Below are 23,562 nucleotides of genomic sequence, written 5' to 3' on the forward strand. Positions count from 1 at the left end.
CCGCAGAGTGTTTTCCAACTTGGTTCCATTCTCCCCATCACTTTCAGGTACACCAATCAGATGTAGATTTGGTCTTTTCACATAGTCCCATATTTCTTGGAGGCTTTGCTCATTTCTTTTTATTCTTTTTTCTCTAAACTTCCCTTCTCGCTTCATTTCATTCATTTCATCTTCCATTGCTGATACCCTTTCTTCCAGTTGATTGCATCGGCCCCTGAGGCTTCTGCATTCTTCACGTAGTTCTCAAGCCTTGGTTTTCAGCTCCATCAGCTCCTTTAAGCACTTCTCTGTATTGGTTATTCTAGTTATACATTCTTCTAAATTTTTTTCAAAGTTTTCAACTTCTTTGCCTTTGGTTTGAATGTCCTCCCTTAGCTCAGAGTATTTTGATCGTCTGAAGCCTTCTTCCCTCAGCTCGTCAAAGTCGTTCTCCATCCAGCTTTGTTCCGTTGCTGGTGAGGAACTGCGTTCCTTTGGAGGAGGAGAGGCGCCCTGCTTTTTAGAGTTTCCAGTTTTTCTTTTCTGTTTTTTCCTCATGTTTGTGGTTTTATCTACTTTTGGTCTTTGATGATGGTGATGTACAGATGGGTTTTTGGTGTGGATGTCCTTTCTGTTTGTTAGTTTTCCTTCTAACAGACAGGACCCTCAGCTGCAGGTCTGTTGGAATACCCTGCTGTGTGAGGTGTCAGTGTGCCCCTGCTGGGGGGTGCCTCCCAGTTAGGTTGCTTAGGGGTCAGGGGTCAGGGACCCACTTGAGGAGGCAGTCTGCCCATTCTCAGATCTCCAGCTGCGTGCTGGGAGAACCACTGCCCTCTTCAAAGCTGTCAGACAGGGACATTTAAGTCTGCAGAGGTTACTGCTGTCTTTTTGTTTGTCTGTGCCCTGCCCCCAGAGGTGGAGCCTACAGAGGCAGGCAGGCCTCCTTGAGCTGTGGTGGGCTCCACCCAGTTCGAGCTTCCCAGCTGCTTTGTTTACCTAATCAAGCCTGGGCAATGGCGGGCGCCCCTCCCCCAGCCTCGCTGCCGCCTTGCAGTTTGATCTCAGACTGCTGTGCTAGCAGTCAGAGAGACTCCGTGGGCGCACGACCCTGCAAGCCAGGTGCGGGATATAATCTCGTGATGCACCGTTTTTTAAGCCCGCCAGAAAAGCGCAGTATTCGGGTGGGAGTGACCGGATTTTCCAGGTGCCGTCTGTCACCCCTTTCTTTGACTAGGAAAGGGAACTGCCTGACCCCTTGCGCTTCCCAAGTGAGACAATGCCTCGTCCTGCTTCGGCTCGCGCACGGTGCGCGCACCCACTGACCTGTGCCCACTGTCTCGCACTCCGTACTGAGGTGAACCCGGTACCTGAGATGGAAATGCAGAAATCACCATCTTCTGCGTCGCTCACGCTGGGAGCTGTAGACTAGAGCTGTTCCTATTCGGCCATCGTGGCTCCTCCTATTTCCTAATTTTTCATCAAAATACACATATATCTGGGTATTTCTTTAATGATTCTTCTAAGTTTTTGAATAGAATATGTCATTTCATATAATTTTAATAGTTAAATGCCTATGATAAATTCGTATTTGTGAAAAAGTTTGTAATTTAGTGATTTATATAAACGTCTCAATGTAATATTTCTTTGACACTATGTTAGGAAAGTTAAAAATAATGGCAACAACCTGTGTTAATTTCCATATTATTTTGCTATACTGGTAATACTAACGTAATTAATAGAATATAAATAAATAGCATTTTTAAAATTTTGCTGCTTTTAAAATGTTTTAAATAAATTATTTAACCCTCCAAATTAACTTGTGAGGTTAAATATCCTTACATGTGCTGACATTTTAGGACCAGAGGCTCAGAGATATGAAACAGTGACCAGAAAACCAGAGCTAAGCCTGGTGCCTGGCTCATTGCGTTTTCCACTATAACTTAGTACAATTCTGTGAAAGCCCATAAATTATTTTACAGTATAGATTTTAGAACTAACCTAAAGAAATATCATTGGTACAGGACAGCTAATTGCCAAATACAGAATAAATGCAAAGAAAGAAGAATAGAATTGGTAATTCTCATTCACAGTAATAAAAACAGAACACTTGGAATTTCTTCCTTTTTTTTAACTTTCGTCCCTAATTCAAATGAGTTTTAAGAGTAATAATTTGAAACCCTGCCATTAGTTCCATCAGAAATATTAAATGTTAAACAAAATGATCCTTACTGATCATAAAATGGACACCATTTACTATACCAAGATGGTAGAAAATACTTTTATGTGAATAGTAGAGAAATTGCCAAAAAATAAAAAGCTATTTTATTTCAGTCTGTGGACAACTTAATGTACTACTGGAAAAAGCATACATATTCTTATCTAATTAATTCCCAGGGCACTTGGTTCTTAAAAGAATGCTCAGAAATGTCCCCAGATTTACTCCACTGTCACATATAGAGTGCAGTAGGTAGACATATTCTGACAACAGGGTCTCAAGCGTGAATTAGTTATCTCCTTATCAAGATTTTTGATGTCATGCTTTCCTGCACATATTCTACCTTTAGAGATGTGTATATTTTTTTATAGGTAGTCAAAAGTTCATTCCTGTTTCTGAGTACTTAGGGACCCAACAGAGCAGGCTTTCCCGTGGTAATAATGTGCTTGTTATTCCAGTGACACCACCTCCAGGCACACTGCTCTCCTAACCTGGGATATTTCCCTCTTAGAGAAGTGAATGAGGCATTTCAGGCACTTCACCTGCTGCTGTAACTTAAAAATACACAAGAAGCACGTAGCCACCAAAGATGTGCAAAGGACATAGTGGGGAAAATAAATTTGATGGCTATTTAACATGTCTTCTGGAAAGTACATACTGACAAGATTGTGTAATTTATTCTAGACAACTAACGTAGTGAATTGCTATTTTTCTTTTCTACAAAGGAAGGAAATGAGTCATTTTATTTAAGTTTAACATTCTTTCCTCAAAAGCCATTATGATAGATTTTAACATACCTGTGTGATAAAATAATCACTCTCTTCTTACCATGACACATCCTGTTCTTTATAGTTCATTTACACATTATTGTTTGCAACGTGCTAACTGCTACTAAATATCATTAAGCTAAGTAGATATTTGGCTAGTATTACCTATTTTCAATACACTTGATTTATTTTGCCATCTCAAAAATTTGAACAAATAAAAATAACTCTTGTGTTGGACATGAATACTTGACATCTCTCTGATTAACTGATGTGTTGAAAACACTCATTTTTATATATAAAGGAAACCCTTTTCTCTTTCTTTTTTAAATCCACAGGACAATATTTTTAAGCTGGAGAACTCACATTTTGAAAATGGCCGTGGGAAGAGTCCATATGACCCTAAGCTGCTGACAGCATCCCTTTTAATAGGTGCGTAGTCAACAATCAAATAGTGAGTTTTCTATAGATAACAAACAAGTTGCATGTTCCTTTTTATCTATCAAGATTTTCCATTATGAAATAATAATTGTTTTAGAAGGACATTAGTTGTGATATATTCAAATGCTTGAAAATGAAGAAGAAACACTAAATGCTATTTTGCTTATTGCACCAACTAGTCTGATTCTTTTTAATGGAAATGGAATAGGATCTTAAAATAGCCTCTCAATTACTATGCAGCCCCACTTGGTACAGTTGGCAGAGACCCATTGTGTTACCTTGTGCTGGCTCATCCTAATATCATATTACATATACAGGCTAAGGGAAGTTACATTCTGTATTCACCTTTTATGAAATTAGCTCTTCTTTTTTGGAAAATCTAACAAAATATTTGATGTGACGTCCTCTACCTTTTTCTGTAACCATCGGCTTTTCTAGCTTTCTCCTCTTTTCATTTAGCATTGCTGATAAGTGGGGAATGCTTATAGTTCAAAATAATAGAAGTAGATACAAATAAGATAAAACTTTAGTCTGTATTGAAAAATAAAGATTTTTTTCCAGACTCTTAACTACCTCTGGACTGGAGTTAACTAAATACACAAACAAAAAGTGGCAAATCATGAAGCAATTTTTAAATTTTTTATTTTCTCTTTCTTTTATCATTTTTTCCTTTCTTTTTTATTTTTTAAATTTTGAGCATACCAACAACCTAAAACATAAAAAAATTCTGGGTCATGATTCTGTTCTTGAACATATTTTTCTACATAATTGTGTAGAAATTATGTACCTTTTTGTTTTCCTTTTCTATACAATATGCAAAAGAATTATTTAGTAGCACAACAAAATGAAACTTTTCAAATCTAAAATTTCTAATTAAATTTTAAATAATACATCTTGATTAAAAAATTAAATTTAGGTTATCTGATGTGTCATAAGTTTATAAAGTTTTCCATGTTTCTCTTCTTATAATTTTTTCCTACTCAGAAAAATAAACTCTAGTCATATTGACTGCCATATTAACCATGAAGATATATATTTTTTCTGTATTTTCTAGTGTTTTCTTTTATCACCATGTTTCACTGATCCTTATTCTATTAAGAAGAAATCCATTGTGGCATGAATTATCTCCTCTGTTGCTTTTCAAATGTGGACACTTTTAGTCCATTTCATGCATTTATGCAGCATTTTAACAAAAGTTTAAGTCCTGAAGGAAGGCAGCATACATGGCACACTTACAATTTTCCTATTTACGGTTGGTCTAGTGATTATTTGTGGATGGCTTCCTCAAAAATACATGCTGAAATTTGAACGTTGTTTTAAACAAAGGGTAGGAGTCATATTTTGTATGAACTTACAGCTTATAGTTATTTAAATTGCACACTGAAAAAAGGATAGGTATTCCTTAAAAAGCAGTATGCTAAAGTGTGCCCAAAGCAGCTTTACTTCATGGTATGTTTCTCAGTAGGGACTTGCTTGATTATTTATTTTAATATTCCGCTGAGAAAGAATGATGACAAGTAGGTATTACCTAGTTCATATGGTATGCAACCACCCAAAGTCCACAAAGAAAACAAAACTCCACAGTTTTAGTTTTATATTTGAATATCTTTGAAAAAGCTATATAGGTTTATGAAAAGGCAGAGAGAATGAGCAAAGTTCAGTGAGTCAGGAAGAGGACGTGGCTAGAAAGAACAATAGGTGTTTCAGAAAAAGAACTTTCAGATGGAAGTGCAGACCTAACCTATCCAATATGGTAAAATAATTTAGTGATTTTCAGAGGTATGTAGCGCTTATTGACAAGACCAAATAAATTAACTTCTGAATTCATTGAATAGCAAGATACAGAAAAAGAAACAGGCCATATTATACCTGGCAAAATCCTTCAAAATACCTGAAACGCCATTTTAATTCAAGAGCTGAAGCTCTGTGTGTTGAAGTTATTTGCTTTCTTTATAACTGTGCTATAAATTCTTCCTCTTATGGTACATTTAGTTCCCCTTGTTGGGTTTTCGTTGGCATTTTCTCTCATACTGCTCTAAAAAGAATGTTCACTAGTTTAATGGAGCTTTTTAACATAAATATTTTCTGCAGCACTTCCCAAACTCTTTTACATACAAGGGTAACAGCTGTCTCAGAAATATACAGGTTGTACTTTGTATATCAGAAAATGGCCATTGGGAAAACCTATGTTCCCAAAAGCTTTTGGATACACCTTCCTCATTGGTACAAATAAGATAGAAATTTTAAGGTGGTTCTAGGCTTCTTCCTTCCCCAATACTGGGAAATAAAATTTCAGGTTGGGCTCAAACCATCTGTAAACTGGCTAGATGGATCTTGGCAGCAAATATTTTTTATACCACCAATCCCAGTAGGAAAGAAGTAGTTCCAAACAGTAGTAAACTTTAAAACCAGATGACAGCTTAAAATTTTTAGTTTACAAAAACTAGCAAGGTTTAATATGACTTCTTCCCAAAATGCCATGGGTTTTTAAGCTGAGGACTTGAGAATATGGATTCTCTCTTGAGCAATGCAAAGCTACTGAATGAAGTCCCCAAATCCAAGAACATGTCCTAAGTTTTTCAAACCAAAATAGTAAAGTTAATTTTGCAATCTCCTTTAAAAGTGATCATTTTGTCAAGATGAATTTGCTCTAGTCTTATTTATTTATTTATTTATTTATTTATTTATTTTTCTTGCTCTGTTGCCCAGGCTGGAGTGCAGTGGCATCTCAGCTAACTGCAACCTCTGTCTCCCGGGTTCAAGCAATTCTCCTGCCTCAGCCTCCTGAGTAGCTTAGACTACAGGCATGTGCCACCAGGCCCGGCTAAGTTTTGTATTTTTAGGAGAGAGAAGGTTTCACCATGTTGGTCAGGCTGGTCTCGAACGCCTGACCTCGTGATCCACCCACCTCAGCCTCCCAAAGTGCTGGGATTACAGGTGTGAGCCACAGCGCCTGGCCTTATTTTTTTTACTCTTTCTTATTTCATCCACCTGCAAATTTTTTTATGAATTTGTTTTAAAAAATCTTTTATTAAAGATAGCAATTACTCACCTGCTAATAATAAATGCCAGGTGTGAACATAGCACAAGGATAAGCCTCAGTATTTTCCAACACTAATTAAGTACTATCTCACATTTTCATGATGTGAAAGAACAGTCAACTTGAGAGCAATTTTATTTTTTCATTGAAATCTTTTCCAGGCAATGCAGCACTAATAATTTAGAAATATTCCATCCCTAAGAGGTATTATTGAGACCTATTTCAAAGGTCTGAGACTTTTAGCTAAGGTTATATCCTCAAGTCAAAATGCTGTCTTGTCTCAGGAAAGAGCATAATTTGACGTTACAAAATGCTCTCACTCGATACTAGAGCAAATAAGGAACTCTCTAAGTTAATTAGATACAATTGAAAAAATTATTTGAAGCTCTCTGAGCCTCAGTTTCCTTGTACCTGAAATGGTATGGCAGTATTACTTTCACTAGTGTGTTGTGAGAAATAAGACAATGTAATAGCATACTATTATTTTCGGTGCTTGTGTAATTCTGGAATATATGCAAAGATAAAATAAGCAAACTTGCAGCAGTAGTTGCCTGTAGAAAGGCTGGGAGGGAGATTTGGTACCTTATAAATTTTACATTTTCAATTTTATACCATGTAGACATATAAACTGTTGAAAAATTTTAATTTTAAAAGAACAACATAAGTAACGAAGCCAAAATATTTATTGATATAGAGAAGGTGCTCAATAAATATAATAGTGTAAAATTTTTCTTACATCCATGGATTTCATCCGTGCTCTGTGTGTGTGTATGTGTGTGTGTGTGTTTCTGTGTGTGTGATAGAGGGGGTATTTTCTTTTTTTTTCCCCCCTTCTGTTTCTAATTTCTTTGGTACTCTGTGAGTGGAATTTACTTAAGGTGTTAACAACATAATGGCTTGGTGTTTAAGTTTGTTTGATATTTTGCTCACATCCATGTCACACTTTTCACCTGTGTTAGTAATGCTGCAATTTCATCAGGAAATGTGGTTTTGTTTCCACCTTCTGTTTCTCCTCACCACACCCTTCTTAGGAATTGTAATCCAATACATTCACTGATCTAAGCCACATTTTTACTTCATTTTGAGTTTTGAGCAGAAAGTCTAGAGTATATATGAACTTTTGTTTTTAACACATACTTCTCAGGCAACTAAGCCATAATAGAAATGCAGTTCACAAAACTGTTTTTGTTCATCTCAGTAAAGTATGCTCTCCTGTGAGAGAGTTAAGAAAGCTTCCAGTTAAGAAAGAATGGTCGTATCCTCAAATAGTAACTTTTGTATTTGACAGTTTCTGGATGATAGTTTACATTTGTCAGCACAAATTTGTCTTAGTTCAATATATTATTTTTGAAACGTTAAACTGCCCATGTGGTATTTTTTTAGAGAGGCTTAAAGATCTTGTAGGGTATAGTATTCAAAACCACCTTTTAATGTAGACAATAATTTCTAGATATATGATTCTACCATCAATTTAATAAAATTGGACAAATGTTTATTTCTTTCACAATTGGCTTAGTATATGTGAACAGCTCTAAAGTATGTATCTCAATTATAATGTCATTTGAATAATTGCAGAATAACATTTAACTAATATACTACTTCAGATTTTCAAAAAGACTTATATTAGGATCAGAAAATTGTCAAATTAACACTATGCTTAAGAATCAACATATAATTTGGAGAGGAGCCAAGATGGGCGAATAGGAACAGCTCTGATCTACAGCCCCGAGCGTGAGCGACGCAGAAGACGGATGATTTCTGCATTTCCATCTGAGGTACCGGGTTCATCTCACTAGGGAGTGCCAGACAGTGGGCGCAGGCCAGTGGGTGCGCGCACCGTGCGCGAGCCGAAGCAGGGCGAGGCATTGCCTCACTCGGGAAGCGCAAGGGGTCAGGGAGTTTCCTTTCCTAGTCAAAGAAAGGGGTGACAGACGGCACCTGGAAAATCCAGTCACTCCCACCCGAATAGTGCGCTTTTCTGACGGGCTTAAAAAACGGCGCACCAGGAGACTATATCCCACACCTGGCTTGGAGGGTCCTACGCCCACGGAGTCTCTCTGATTGCTAGCACAGCAGTCTGAGATCAAACTGCAAGGCGGCAGCCAGGCTGGGGGAGGGGCGCCCGCCATTGCCCAGGCTTGATTAGGTAAACAAAGCAGCCAGGAAGCTCGAACTGGGTGGAGCCCACCACAGCTCAAGGAGGCTTGCCTGCCTCTGTAGGCTCCACCTCTGGGGGCAGGGCACAGACAAACAAAAAGCAGTAACCTCTGCAGACTTAAATATCCCTGTCTGACAGCTTTGAAGAGGGCAGTGGTTCTCCCAGCACGCAGCTGGAGATCTGAGAATGGGCAGACTGCCTCCTCAAGTGGGTCCCTGACCCCTGACCCCCGAGCAGCCTAACTGGGAGGCACCCCCCAGCAGGGGCACACTGACACCTCACACGGCAGGGTATTCCAACAGACCTGCAGCTGAGGGTCCTGTCTGTTAGAAGGAAAACTAACAAAAAGAAAGGGCATCCACACCAAAAACCCATCTGTACATCACCATCATCAAAGACCAAAAGTAGATAAAACCACAAAGATGAGGAAAAAACAGAACAGAAAAACTGGAAACTCTAAAAAGCAGAGTGCCTCTCCTCCTCCAAAGGAACGCAGTTCCTCACCAGCAACGGAACAAAGCTGGGTGGAGAATGACTTCGACGAGCTGAGAGAAGAAGGCTTCAGACGATCAAATTACTCTGAGCTACGGGAGGACATTCAAACCAAAGGCAAAGAAGTTGAAAACTTTGAAAAAAATTTAGAAGAATGTATAACTAGAATAACCAATACAGAGAAGTGCTTAAAGGGGCTGATGGAGCTGAAAACCAAGGCTTGAGAACTACGTGAAGAATGGAGAAGCCTCAGGAGCCGATGCAATCAACTGGAAGAAAGGGTATCAGTGATGGAAGATGAAATGAAGCGAGAAGGGAAGTTTAGAGAAAAAAGAATAAAAAGAAATGAGCAAAGCCTCCAAGAAATATGGGACTATGTGAAAAGACCAAATCTACGTCTGATTGGTGTACCTGAAAGTGATGGGGAGAATGGAACCAAGTTGGAAAACACTCTGCAGGATATTCTCCGGGAGAACTTCCCCAATCTACCAAGGCAGGCCAACATTCAGATTCAGGAAATACAGAGAACGCCACAAAGATACTCCTCGAGAAGAGCAACTCCAAGACACATAATTGTCAGATTCACCAAAGTTGAAATGAAGGAAAAAATGTTAAGGGCAGCCAGAGAGAAAGGTCGGGTTACTCTCAAAGGTAAGCCCATCAGACTAACAGCTGATCTCTTGGCAGAAACTACAAGCCAGAAGAGAGTGGGGGCCAATATTCAACATTCTTAAAGACAAGAATTTTCAACCCAGAATTTCATATCCAGCCAAACTAAGCTTCATAAGCAAAGGAGAAATAAAATACTTTACAGACAAGCAAATGCTGAGAGATTTTGTCACCACCAGGCCTGCCCTAAAAGAGCTCCTGAAGGAAGTGCTAAACATGGAAAGGAACAACCGGTACCAGCCGCTGCAAAATCATGCCAAAATGTAAAGACCATCGAGACTAGGAAGAAACTGCATCAATTAACGAGCAAAATAACCAGCTAACATCATAATGACAGGATCAAATTCACACATAACAATATTAACTTTAAAGGTAAATGGACTAAATGCTCCAATTAAAAGACACAGACTGGCAAATTGGATAAAGAGTCAAGACCCATCAGTGTGCTGTATTCAGGAAACCCATCTCACATGCAGAGACACACATAGGCTCAAAATAAAAGGATGGAGGAAGATCTACCAAGCAAATGGAAAACAAAAAAAGGCAGGGGTTGCCGTCCTAGTCTCTGATAAAACAGACTTTAAACCAACAAAGATCAAAAGAGACAAAGAAGGCCATTACATAATGGTAAAGGGATCAATTCAACAAGAAGAGCTAACTATCCTAAATATATATGCATCCAATACAGGAGCACCCAGATTCATAAAGCAAGTCCTCAGTGACCTACAAAGAGACTTAGACTCCACACATTAATAATGGGAGACTTTAACACCCCACTGTCAACATTAGACAGATCAACGAGACAGAAAGTCAACAAGGATACCCAGGAATTGAACTCAGCTCTGCACCAAGCAGACCTAATAGACATCTACAGAACTCTCCACCCCAAATCAACAGAATATACATTTTTTTCGGCACCACACCACACCTATTCCAAAATTGACCACATACTGGGAAGTAAAGCTCTCCTCAGCAAATGTAAAAGAACAGAAATTATAACAAACTATCTCTCAGACCACACTGTAATCAAACTAGAACTCAGGATTAAGAATCTCACTCAAAACCGCTCAACTACATGGAAACTGAACAACCTGCTCCTGAATGACTACTGGGTACATAACGAAATGAAGGCAGAAATAAAGATGTTCTTTGAAACCAGTGAGAACAAAGACACAACATACCAGAATCTCTGGGACACATTCAAAGCAGTGTGTAGAGGGAAATTTATAGCACTAAATGCCCACAAGAGAAAGCAGGAAAGATCCAAAATTGACACACTAACATCACAACTAAAAGAACTAGAAAAGCAAGAGCAAACACATTCAAAAGCTAGCAGAAGGCAAGAAATAACTAAAATCAGAGCAGAACTGAAGGAAATAGAGACACAAAAAACCCTTCAAAAAATTAATGAATCCAGGAGCTGGTTTTTTGAAAGGATCAACAAAATTGATAGACCACTAGCAAGACTAATAAAGAAAAAAAGAGAGAAGAATCAAATAGACGCAATAAAAAATGACAAAGGGGATATCACCACCGATCCCACAAAAATACAAACTACCATCAGAGAATACTACAAACACCTCTACACAAATAAACTAGAAAATCCAGAAGAAATGGATAAATTCCTCGACACATACACTCTCCCAAGACTAAACTGGGAAGAAGCTGAATCTCTGAATAGACCAATAACAGGAGCTGAAATTGTGGCAATAATCAATAGCTTACCAACCAAAAAGAGTCCAGGACCAGATGGATTCACAGCCGAATTCTACCAGAGCTACAAGGAGGAACTGGTAGCATTCCTTCTGAAACTATTCCGATCAATAGAAAAAGAGGGAATCCTCCCTAACTCATTTTATGAGGCCAGCATCATTCTGATAGAAAGCCAGGCAGAGACACAACCAAAAAAGAGAACTTTACACCAATATCCTTGATGAACATTGATGCAAAAATCCTCAATAAAATACTGGCAAACCAAATCCAGCAGCACATCAAAAAGCTTATCCACCATGATCAAGTGGGCTTCATCCCTGGGATGCAAGGCTGGTTCAATATACGCAAATCAATAAATGTAATCTAGCATATAAACAGAGCCAAAGACAAAAACCACATGATTATCTCAATAGATGCAGAAGAGGCCTCGGACAAAATTCAACAACCCTTCATGCTAAAAACTCTCAATAAATTAGGTATTGATGGGACGTATTTCAAAATAATAAGAGCTATCCATGACAAACCCACAGCCAATATCATACTGAATGGGCAAAAACTGGAAGCATTCCCTTTGAAGACTGGCACAAGACAGGGATGCCCTCTCTCACCACTCCTATTCAACATAGTGTTGGAAGTTCTGGCCAGGGCAATTAGGCAGGAGAAAGAAATAAAGGATATTCAGTTAGGAAAAGAGGAAGTCAAATTGTCCCTGTTTGCAGAAGACATGATTGTATATCTAGAAAACCCCATTGTCTCAACCCAAAATCTCCTTAAGCTGGTAAGCAACTTCAGCAAAGTCTCAGGATACAAAATCAATGTACAAAAATCACAAGCATTCTTATACACCAGCAACAGACAAACAGAGAGCCAAATCATGAGGGAACTCCCATTCACAATTGCTTCAAAGAGAATAAAATACCTGGGAATCCAACTTACAAGGGATGTGAAGGACGTCTTCAAGGAGAACTACAAACCACTGCTCAAGGAAATAAAAGAGGATACAAACAGATGGAAGAACATTCCATGCTCATGGGTAGGAAGAATCAATATCGTGAAAATGGCCATACTGCCCAAGGTAATTTACAGATTCAGTGCCATCCCCGTCAAGGTACCAATCACTTTCTTCACAGAATTGGAAAAAACTACTTTAAAGTTCATATGGAACCAAAAAAGAGCCCGCATCGCCAAGTCAATCCTAAGCCAAAAGAACAAAGCTGGAGGCATCACACTACCTGACTTCAAACTATACTACAAGGCTACAGTAACCAAAACCGCATGGTACTGGTACCAAAACAGAGATATAGATCAATGGAACAGAACAGAACCCTCAGAAATAACGCCGCATATCTACAACTATCTGATCTTTGACAAACCTGAGAAAAACAAGCAATGGGGAAAGGATTCCCTATTTAATAAATGGTGCTGGGAAAACTGGCTAGCCATATGTAGAAAGCTGAAACTGGATCCCTTCCTTATACCCTATACAAAAATCAATTCAAGATGGATTAAAGACTTAAACTTTCGACCTAAAACCATAAAAACCCTAGAAGAAAACCTAGGCATTACCATTCAGGACATAAGCATGGGCAAGGACTTCATGTCTAAAACACCAAAAGCAATGGCAACAAAAGCCAAAATTGACAAATGGGATCTAATTAAACTAAAGAGCTTCTGCACAGCAAAAGAAACTACCATCAGAGTGAACAGGCAACCTACAAAACGGGAGAAAATTTTCGCAACCTACTCATCTGACAAAGGGCTAATATCCAGAATCTACAATGAACCCAAACAAATTTACAAGAAAAAAAACAAACAACCCCATCAAAAAGTGGGCAAAGGACATGAACAGACACTTCTCAAAAGAAGACATTTATGCAGCCAAAAAACACATGTAAAAATGCTCACCATCACTGGTCATCAGAGAAATGCAAATCAAAACCACAATGAGATACCATCTCACACCACTTAGAATGGCAATCATTAAAAAGTCAGGAAACAACAGGTGCTGGAGAGGATGTGGAGAAATAGGAACACTTTTACACTGTTGGTGGGACTGTAAAGTAGTTCAACCATTGTGGAAGTCAGTGTGGCAATTCCTCAGGGATCTAGAACTGGAAATACAATTTGACCCAGCCATCCCATTACTGGGTATATACCCAAAGGACTATAAATCATGCTGCTATAAAGACACATGCACACGTATGTTTATTGCGGCATTATTCACTATAGCAAAGACTTGGAACCAACCCAAATGTCCAACAATGATAGACTGGATTAAGAAAATGTGGCACATATACACCATGGAATACTATGCAGCCATAAAAAATGATGAATTCACGTCCTTTGTAGGGACATGGATGAAATTGGAAAACATCATTCTCAGTAAACTATCACAAGAACAAAACACCAAATACCGCATATTCTCACTCATAGATGGGAATTGAACAATGAGATCACATGGACACAGGAAGGGGAACATCACACTCTGGGGACTGTTGTGGGGTGGGGGAAGGGGGGAGGGATAGCATTGGGAGATATACCTAATGCTAGATGACGAGTTAGTGGGTGCAGTGCACCAGCATGTCACATGTATACATATGTAACCTGCACATTGTGCACATGTACCCTAAAACTTAAGGTATAATAATAATAAAAAAATGAAAAAAAAAGAATCAACATATAATTTGATAACTTCATAAGTGGCCTAGAAACCACAAAAGAAGTTTGCTGAATAGGCATTTTTAAAAAATATATCCATTCTCCAAATAAGCCAACTGAGGTACTGTAAATTTCTTATAGTCAGATATCTTTAGTTTATTTCACAAAGCCACAGAATGTAAATGTTTAAGTTTATTAAATGGCATATACTCTGGGTTGAGATTACATTTCTACTTAATGAGAAATAAGAGAAGGTAGAATATACTACTGCCTGTGTTTTTGGGCAAAACAACAAAAATGTCATACCTTATCTAGAGCAATCATCATTGATAAGACTCCCCATAGAACTCTCACCAGGAAATCTGATCTAAGGCCCAGTGCTACTAAATAGTTACTGACATTGAGCATGGACAAGGTGGGAATGTGCCCTTCATGGCCACTTAATCATCTGGTACCCTCCAGTTCAATAAAATCATCTAGCTCTTGCCAAAAATAATATTCATGTGGGAGGTAATTTCCTATAGCTGGAGGCAACTGGTGCCTAAACTGCATACTTATTTTGGTTTATAAGTCACATGTTTAATTCTCCTTTAGTCATAAATGGAGTAGCTCTTTTACTGAATACCTCTTCTACTTTCTCTGAAGGACCTTCTTACCTTTTGTGAAAAGAGAAATAAAATATTATTTCTGCCTTTACATTAATTTGCATTGATTTTTGTCTTTCTAATATGTGGTTGGATAAAAAATGTTATAAAACAACCAAATGCAAGAGAGAGACAAACACCTTTTCTATCCAAGTAATAGTTTTTAGTTGTTGATTTTACTATTTCAACTGCCTCTTGAATAGACTTTAAATATAATAAACATCATAATTATGGATTTTCTTACCCTAAAGAAAGCTAAATGACAACAATGATTGATTAATTACATTATTTACTCTAATATTTCATATTAAACCTCCTGTTGACATGGTCTGACTAAATCCTGATATTAAATTTTTCAGTTTTCATTTTTTAAATTATTCTATTTTTAGTTTTTAACTGTGGTTTAGAGGCAAAGAGGTTCAACCAGTAATTTAATTTTTTCGATTTTTTTAAGGAAAGAAGACACAAGGTATCTTCTCACAGGTGTTCCATCATGAAAATGTTTGAAATTTGCATGATGTTTTGACAATACACTTTTAACTGAGACCCTCTTATTCACTCAGACCAGTAACAAACTCTTCACCTGATGTTTAAAAATACATCATCTATTTGATAATATTTTGGGAAAAAATTAGATATTACCCTTAATAAAAATGTCATGCTGCTTGAATATTGGTTAATATTAAGGAGACAATAGGCATTTATGTATTTCAAAGTGGCTTTGAAATTTATACATAGATTATCATAACATTTTTGCATTTTCAGAAAAGGGCTATTTCTAAAAATAAAGGCATATTTTAGTGAGAGCAAGTCAGATTTACACTTGATATTTAAGTAAGTGAAGAAAGTATAAAGTGCTTTTGAATCCCAAAGACACCATGCTGTGACAATTTAGGATGACATACGAGAACAATTCACTTACTAATAATTTATACTCAATATATTATCTAAGCATCTTTTTTATTTATCTTGAATCACAACAATCCAAAATGAAAGATCAAATTTTTAAACTCAGTTTTCAAGATAAGATTCATATCTATGGATGTTTAGAGTAATAACATGTTTATGTTGCTCAGTGATTTTCTCTGTGTCGCTATTCTCCACTGTTGCGGAGGGTCTCCAAAGTCAAGTCTATTCAGACATATAAGCGAGACAAAGGTTCTACCAAAGGAATTGCTTTGGTGTGGGCCACTATGAATATAAATTTTACATTGCAAAGCCCTTATTTGCAAGTAAGAATTAGGTACGTGAACATATGGTAATGTTACACAAATGCTTGTTATAATTTATGTTTGCCCTCTTTATTATCTGCATATTTTCCAAATCAACAAATAAACATTAACCTATTCGATCAACAAGATAATATTAAGATATACTGTAGTTGTCATGGATTATTTGAAGGAAAATGTATAACCTTTGTTGTTTTGTTTTCAAATAATTCACTGTATGTAGAAAGGCAATTACATGTTTTCTGGAAGAGATAATACAAGGTCCTTTCTGTTTCCAAGAAAGAAAGAGTAATTTTTACAAACTTTAGTTTGTTGAAAGGTGGTATGGTTTAGTGTAAAAGGCTTGGGATTAAACAGACCTGAGTTTGAACCTTCACCTTGACTTGCCATTAGCTGAGCAACCTTGGATTTCTTGAACTGTAAAATAAGGATAACATTATTTACATTATGAGATTGTTAATAGAACTAAATGAGATAACTTGAAAGTGTCAAGCCAGTGCCGACTGCCTAACAAACACAGAGTGAAATTCAGTAAATATTAACTTCTCTTTTACCCCCTTCTTGTCTTTTCCCTTCTATTCTTTACCGTCTGGATATGATTCCTCCATTATTAAACTCTGACCTAGAGTTAATTCAATTTAAGTAGCAATGAGTCAAAAAGTGATGGAATCTTGCATTGGAGTGATTATGATCTGGGTTTGTCAAAATTCCTTCCTCTTAAAACACATTTCTGCTATATATGAGGCCATGTGGTTGACTTATTTTTGGACTGGTTGATAGTTTATAACAAATAAAAACACTTCTCCCACTAGATATATTAAAAAATAAAAAGCAAGAAAAAAATTCTGGCAAGAAAAATATTAGTTATTTCTAAATCATAGCAAAATCTCATTAATTCAGATCCTACTGAGAAAGAAGTGTATAAAAGATTTAATTGCCATTAGAATAAAAGCTATGAATAAGATTTTATAATGATACCTTACCCTATGTTATAAGGATATTAGAACCATAGTAACTTTACACATATGAAAGCAAGTGATATGATAAATGTAGTTTCCATTTTGTGAGTTTGTCAGTGGTCATAGTAGAAAATAATAAAATGTTATGTTTTAGCAAGATTCACTGAATCAGACTTTATTCAGATTTTCTAAGTTAGTACTAGATAAGTAGTCATACAGTAAATCAGTGAATAAGTATTTGATAAAATACTTCCTTCAATAAGGACATACCCTTCAATAAGGATAAAAAATAAGTAACTGCATAATGATGCAGAGAGCATTTCAGTTTTCCTCTTAGCATGGTCATAACATGAAACTTGCATTTTGTTTGTTTTGTCTTGTTTTGTTTTTGCCTTAATTAAAGAATGTGTATGTGGTTTTGTCACAACACAGATGGAGAATTATACTCTGGAACTGCAGCTGATTTTATGGGGCGAGACTTTGCTATCTTCCGAACTCTTGGGCACCACCACCCAATCAGGACAGAGCAGCATGATTCCAGGTGGCTCAATGGTAGGTGGTTTATGACAGAACATAGACATGTAACATGTGTAACTGTATTAAGTTACTAGAGAACTCTTTTACAGTACATGCAATATGACTTGAAATTTATTGTGCAGTTAAGCTAATGGTGGTGACTTCATGATGGTGGGTGTGAGAAAGTTCGGCAAAGAAAGAAAAGAGAGATTAAATATTCAGGAAAGATTCATTTAGTGCCAAAGTTGAAGTTTCTCAGTAGTTAGCTATGGAAAGAAAGATCTGGACCGGAGCTATGGAAGGGAGGAAATGGAAAAAGATAAGATGACTTACCAATTCTGTCTTATGGGGACACCACAACAAATCTTACAGTGTAGTTTTTTTTTTTTCCTTTACATCTCTTATTGTTTCCTTGAAAACATCATCTTATATACTAGTGAATGTCAAAAATTGAATGTTATTGCAGTGTGAATAACATATTAATAGTCTTTTCACAATTTCAAATGTCTTTTAAATCATGATTTCATTTGATTCATATTTAATCTTAATCATCCTAAAACCCCTCTCCCAATTTATAGGTTAGGATTATTATCTAATCTAGTAGAAGATTGTTTAGAACAGAAACCCAGTTTTCTGAACTTCAGGCACTGGCTTAACTACTTGATCAAGTAGATGCTTATTATTATTTATTACTATTACTCTCTTTTTAGTATAGAAAATAATTTTGGCATAGCAGAAAATGTACAAAATGTAATATCTAAAATAAATACTACTCTTATTCAAAATTTTAACTAAGCAATCCTTTTATATCCTTCTACCTAGAGTTCTTTTTTTTTTTTTAGTCATTTACACATTTACCAAAAATTTTTATAAAGGTCCCTACTATATTAATCATGGTTGTTTTTATCGTTACTTAATTATCTATATTTATACCTACCTTCAATCTTAAAAAATAAAGCCACCCAATCTCCAATTATCCCTCCATGAATTTTTTCCTGCTTGTATATAACTCATTCCTAAGAATGAAGCATGAAATTTTTCCTGGTTTTACATAATTCATTAATAAGAAAGAGGCTTATGGTTTATAGTCATGTTCTCAGTAAGATGCCTGAATATCTCATTCTATGAACTTCTGCCACACTTGGTTTTCCTGCCTTATTCCAGGAACCCCAAAATTTAGTTCATCCCTTCTGTCTTCCATTAGTTATTAGAGAAAAATCACAGGTCTACCTCTAGACCTCATTGAAATTCCAGGAGACCATGAGTTGTGTGACAACCTTTGTTCTGATCGATCCTGTACTTCAAAGTGACTACTCAAAACATAAAACATACCTCAAATTACCTCAATCAGCATCTCTTCCCTCCTATGACAGCATTTCTGAATGTTCTATAATTTTCCATGTAGTAGTGACAAAGGCATGCTCCCTGCCTCCACATTTGACCCTTCAGCCTTGGCTTTTAATGGCATTGATGTTCTTTGGTTAATTTAGCCAATTTACATTTCCTTTGCTATCTTTATCTCTTTTTCAGCACTAATTTCTTCCCCCAAGCTGAAATCTTACTTATCCCGTGCAAAACTGTTCTCTCATGGTATGCCACAAAGTCCCAATATATCTGAGTTCATAGCCTGGTTAGGACTTGTTTCCTCAATGTTTCACTACCTTTACTTTAAACCTGGCATTCATCCAATAATTACTTCCATGAAATTATTCCTCCAAAGGACACTAATGATTTTCTATTACTTTTTATTAATCTCTACTTTGACAATGTCTCTTGCAGTATTTATCATTAACTAGCCCATTCTTTTTAAATCTCTTCTCTTAGCTTCCCTTATTTCTTGCTCTCCCAAGTTTTCTCTAAATTTGGCATCACTTCTTTATTGTTTAAAATGCTAATGATGCCTAACATAATTGATGATTGCATACAAACACTGTGGTAATCAAAGGGGATTAGACGTGTAGTCAAATGTTCCTCTGCCACCAGGGATAGACGGGGTCTCATGGTACCTGGGTGACCATGTGAGAAATGTGATGCCTCACCAGGGAAATGAAAAGGTGCTGAGATGAAGAGAAGAGCATGTGCAGAACTCCAAAAACCCAGGGGAATATTCTAGAATATCCAATATAAATTATTAGACCTAGGATGTGCGCAGAGGCAAAATTAGTAGGAAAAAAAAAAACTCTCTTAACATTTCTATCTGGTTTGTTCTCAAACTGAAATATTTGTGTGGGAGGGAAAATGTTTGTTTTTCTATTTAGAAAGAAGACTTTGATCTACTAAGTACCCTAAAGGGCATAAAGGCTTTCTCTGTCCATGAGAAACAAAATCTCATTAGAAGATGGAATAACATAAAGGAGAGTATAGTATCCATTTCATTTTTATGGTCTTGGAGAAAAAAACCCATCAAGTTAAAGCTGCTTTTATGCTGCACACTCACATGTTGACAGCTGAGTCTGAAGAATTTACACTGTGGGAAAACACAGGCATTGTCCACAGCTCTGTACTTCATCTCTGAAAATGTGTAGTTCATTTGAGAATTCAGTTATCAGTCTCTCAGCACTAAACGTGAGAACTGATTTTTCCAAATTAGCACAAAGGTTACATCTGACAGGGTGCAAAAAACAGAACTGCTGCAAGATGGAAGATACAGATATGTTTGGGATAGAACCAAGGGACTCTGAATCACAAGCCTTGCGAAATTAAATACCATTACAGAATAAAATTGAAAACAATGTTTACACATTCATGCATAAAATAAATGAGTTTTGAGGCATCAGCATAGACTACACAATCATACGTGTTCCAGAATTAATACATTGCTTTGCAAAGTATTTTTTAAAGGTCTTCAGGAATATTAAAATTAATTTCAGCATAGGACTTTATTTTTCTCAAATCAGTTCAACTCTTTTGGAAGAATCAGTTCACCTATTTTAGATGACTTTTAATTTTTGTTCCTGGTAAGGAAAAGCAAACAACAAAACAGTTCTCTAAAATTGGAACTTGAAATATCTTGATTTTTTAAAATGGAGCTTCACCACTTTCATAATTAGAAAATTTATATAATGCCAATAAATGTTTAAATTCAGTTTTAGCAGGAAAATTTAGGAATGAATAACACTTTCAGATTAAGAAACTTCAGACAATGGAGTCTGTTGTGTATTTTACATTTTAACATGTAATAACGTTCTTAAAACATCTTCATTAGTTACGATAAACCCTAATTTAGGGTTTCTAAATGTTATAACAATGTTTTATTTCAGAAAATATACTGCTAGGAGTTTGGCATGATGTACCAAAATCCAGTATTTTTTTCTTGTACTACATAAATTCTCTCAGTATTATATGATTTCAAATTTCAATTCCAATTTCAGCTTAATGTGGAAATACAGTAAAATTGTTCTGTGTATATTTATAGTAAGGAAACAAATAAGTTTATGCTGCTGTTATCATAATGATATCTTAACATTTAGTATGAAAATACTACTACCTAGTTATTGTCCATAATAACCATTCATTAGAGCAGTTTATTTTTCTAACCCACATTTATTTTTCTTATTTGATGGAGACTGTTTTCCAATATTGTTTATGTCTTGGAGTAATAGTGGGATGATACATGATTTGGAAGAAAGACTATCTTTAGAATGAGGCAGGGTTTCACTTTACTTTGGCCCTTACATTAATAAAATGAACAGAGGTACTACCTATCTCCTATAGTTGTTGTGGAAAAATGACCACATATTAATGTATAAAAAACGCTGAGCAAGTTCTTGGTATGTAGTAAGCACTTAATAAATGCTAATTATCTGGGTATCCTTTATCCCACTTCTGTTGGGTGGAGCACGCTTAGGAAGCTTGGCCTGACTCACTCTGTGAGTGATTATATTTGAGTCAGGGTGAAAGGGCAGCCAGAGTCGGGTTTAATATATGAAACCACATGGATCCCAAGGCCTGGGGAGCACAAACAGACCTAATTACAATGCCTGGAGTGTGACGCCTTCCCACTCATTTCAGGAAGACCTGTTTTCTTTTAGTGGAATTTCCTAAAAGGATCGTGCCTGTAGATAGACTAACTCACTTGCTCTTTTTCTGTAATTGAAATGGTATGCAAGTCATCACTTCACTTCCTCTCACTTGTAATATTCATACCCTGATGGCCTGCCCTTATTGGAATCAGCATAGCTTCCTCTGTGGTTATGTACTAGGATATTTCGTACTCTCTTAAGATTCACATTTCTCCACAACATGCGCTTTTAGAAAACTAGACCCAGTGACGAAACATATGACTGCAAATAAACTATGAATACGCAAGTTAACATTACACGTTACCAGATACCCAATCTCAAATCACTTGTACAGCTCTTTTAATACACTATTTCGATCTTACTATCTTTGGAGACATAAAAAACGTCAGAGTATCCAATTGCATTTTCTTTAATGACTAAAACAGATCATCTAGTTTTGCATAATGTCAGACTTACGATGATGTCATTTTTGATTATTTCTTTGGCTTAAGCAAGTTAGTAGTATTTTGCTGACCTTTGGGGAAAAAGCCCTGTATAAGCCTGTTTTATGGTTATTTGAGCAGATGAGTGTTAGAGAAGCTGAGTGATCATTCAGTTAAAACAACAGCAACAACAAAGGTCCTCTTAGTTTTTATAGTCAATGAAAGAAGAAAACAAGAATGCAGTATTTTAAAACGTTTGAATTATGTATTCTTTGAGTAAGTAGTGTATGCATTAGCTAGCAATTCTGGAGTATCAATGTATAAAGTCACAGAAATAAAATGAGAATACTTAAGGTTATTTTCTTGAAATTATGCTGAAAATTCAAATATGCAAACTTTAGAATAATAGTTATGTCTATACCTAAATACAACTTAGGAGTTTTGTTTTCTCAAGAATCTATTACTCAGAAACATTTTCATCCTAACAAATAATGCACAGCCATTATAAATGTATCTTTTTAAACAATAAATATACACCATGAAATTATTCTACTCTCTAAATAATAATACATTTAATCAAATCACTAAATACATCTTTTTTTCATAAAGAGCTAAAAGTTACCAAAATATACCATCACTTGATATCCTTTATCAAGGACATACTTTCTCTGTCACTTTTTGTCTAAGGAACATAATGACTTTTAGCGAGTTTTTTGAAATTACTAATAAGGAAATATGAATAAAGCTTTGGAATAAAAATTAACTCATTAATGGCAATATATTTGAAAACTGGTTTTATTTTTTCCAGGCTTCTAAGAAAAGTGACCTGAATAAAATGGTTCAAATTTGCCATTTGAATTTTTTTAATGTTGGGCTAAAACATACAACTCTCAGATGTGGCATATAGGCAGAAAATTTTGAATTTCTTACTTTGAAATTAGCAGTTGATGAGAGTAGAAATCTAAGATTTAGAAGTATTATTATATTTTCTCAAGGTAGTCCTGCTTTTTAAATGAAAGTTGATCAAAACATGAGACAATATATTGGACAATTCTTTATATCAAAGGCAGCTTCCTTTTTCCTCTTGTTTTTTACATTTTTTTCTCTCTTGTCTCACCATCAGTTTAATGAATACACAGCCTGTCTATACCAATTTCCTCTTCTAGAGTCACTACATTCAAAGCTTGGTGGGTCTCAATAGGGATTTACTGCTGACTGGGTAATCTGGGTTCCTGTGTGCAGTGACATCAAGCAAGAGATTTACCAAGAGAAGTGGATGCCATGACAATGCATGTAACCATGGTGTGACCGGCCTCCCTGACATGGCTCTCAAAAGCTTTCCCTCTGTGAAAACAGAAGCCTGTTTGCAAATTAATTAGTTTCTGGCGGCAGCTTGATTGTTGACCCAGAGTTTGTAGAGTGGAAAAACAATCAGATTAGTGTGCTCAGGGTAAAAGACCAGTGTGCACTTGCGTGTGGCTTGCTCAACTATTGAAGCTATGAATGGGGTGAAACAAATTCTATTCTGAGAAGCCCAGGCAGAGGTTAAGTGTGATGAGCCTAGAGCTCCCCAACAGCAGGGGCTGGGGAATTAAAGGATTTTACCCAGATCAAGCTGAATGACGGGAAGCAATGCCATTG

At 36.4% G+C, this 23,562-nt stretch overlaps 1 protein-coding gene across 18 annotated transcripts in view; it reads left to right on the plus strand.

Moving 5' to 3' along the window:
* Positions 1–23,562, plus strand: part of SEMA3A (semaphorin 3A) — a 541,127-nt gene that overhangs the window by 438,923 nt on the left and 78,642 nt on the right. For all 18 annotated transcript variants that reach the window (XM_063708664.1, XM_055392175.2, XM_063708667.1 and 15 more), the window contains 2 exons: positions 3,297–3,390; positions 17,394–17,513. In XM_063708664.1, coding sequence (XP_063564734.1) covers positions 3,297–3,390; positions 17,394–17,513 — 214 coding nt within the window. The remainder of the gene's footprint in view (positions 1–3,296; positions 3,391–17,393; positions 17,514–23,562) is intronic.

Source organism: Gorilla gorilla, chromosome 6 (genome assembly GCF_029281585.2).
Source record: "Gorilla gorilla gorilla isolate KB3781 chromosome 6, NHGRI_mGorGor1-v2.1_pri, whole genome shotgun sequence".
Classification (NCBI taxonomy): domain Eukaryota; kingdom Metazoa; phylum Chordata; class Mammalia; order Primates; family Hominidae; genus Gorilla; species Gorilla gorilla.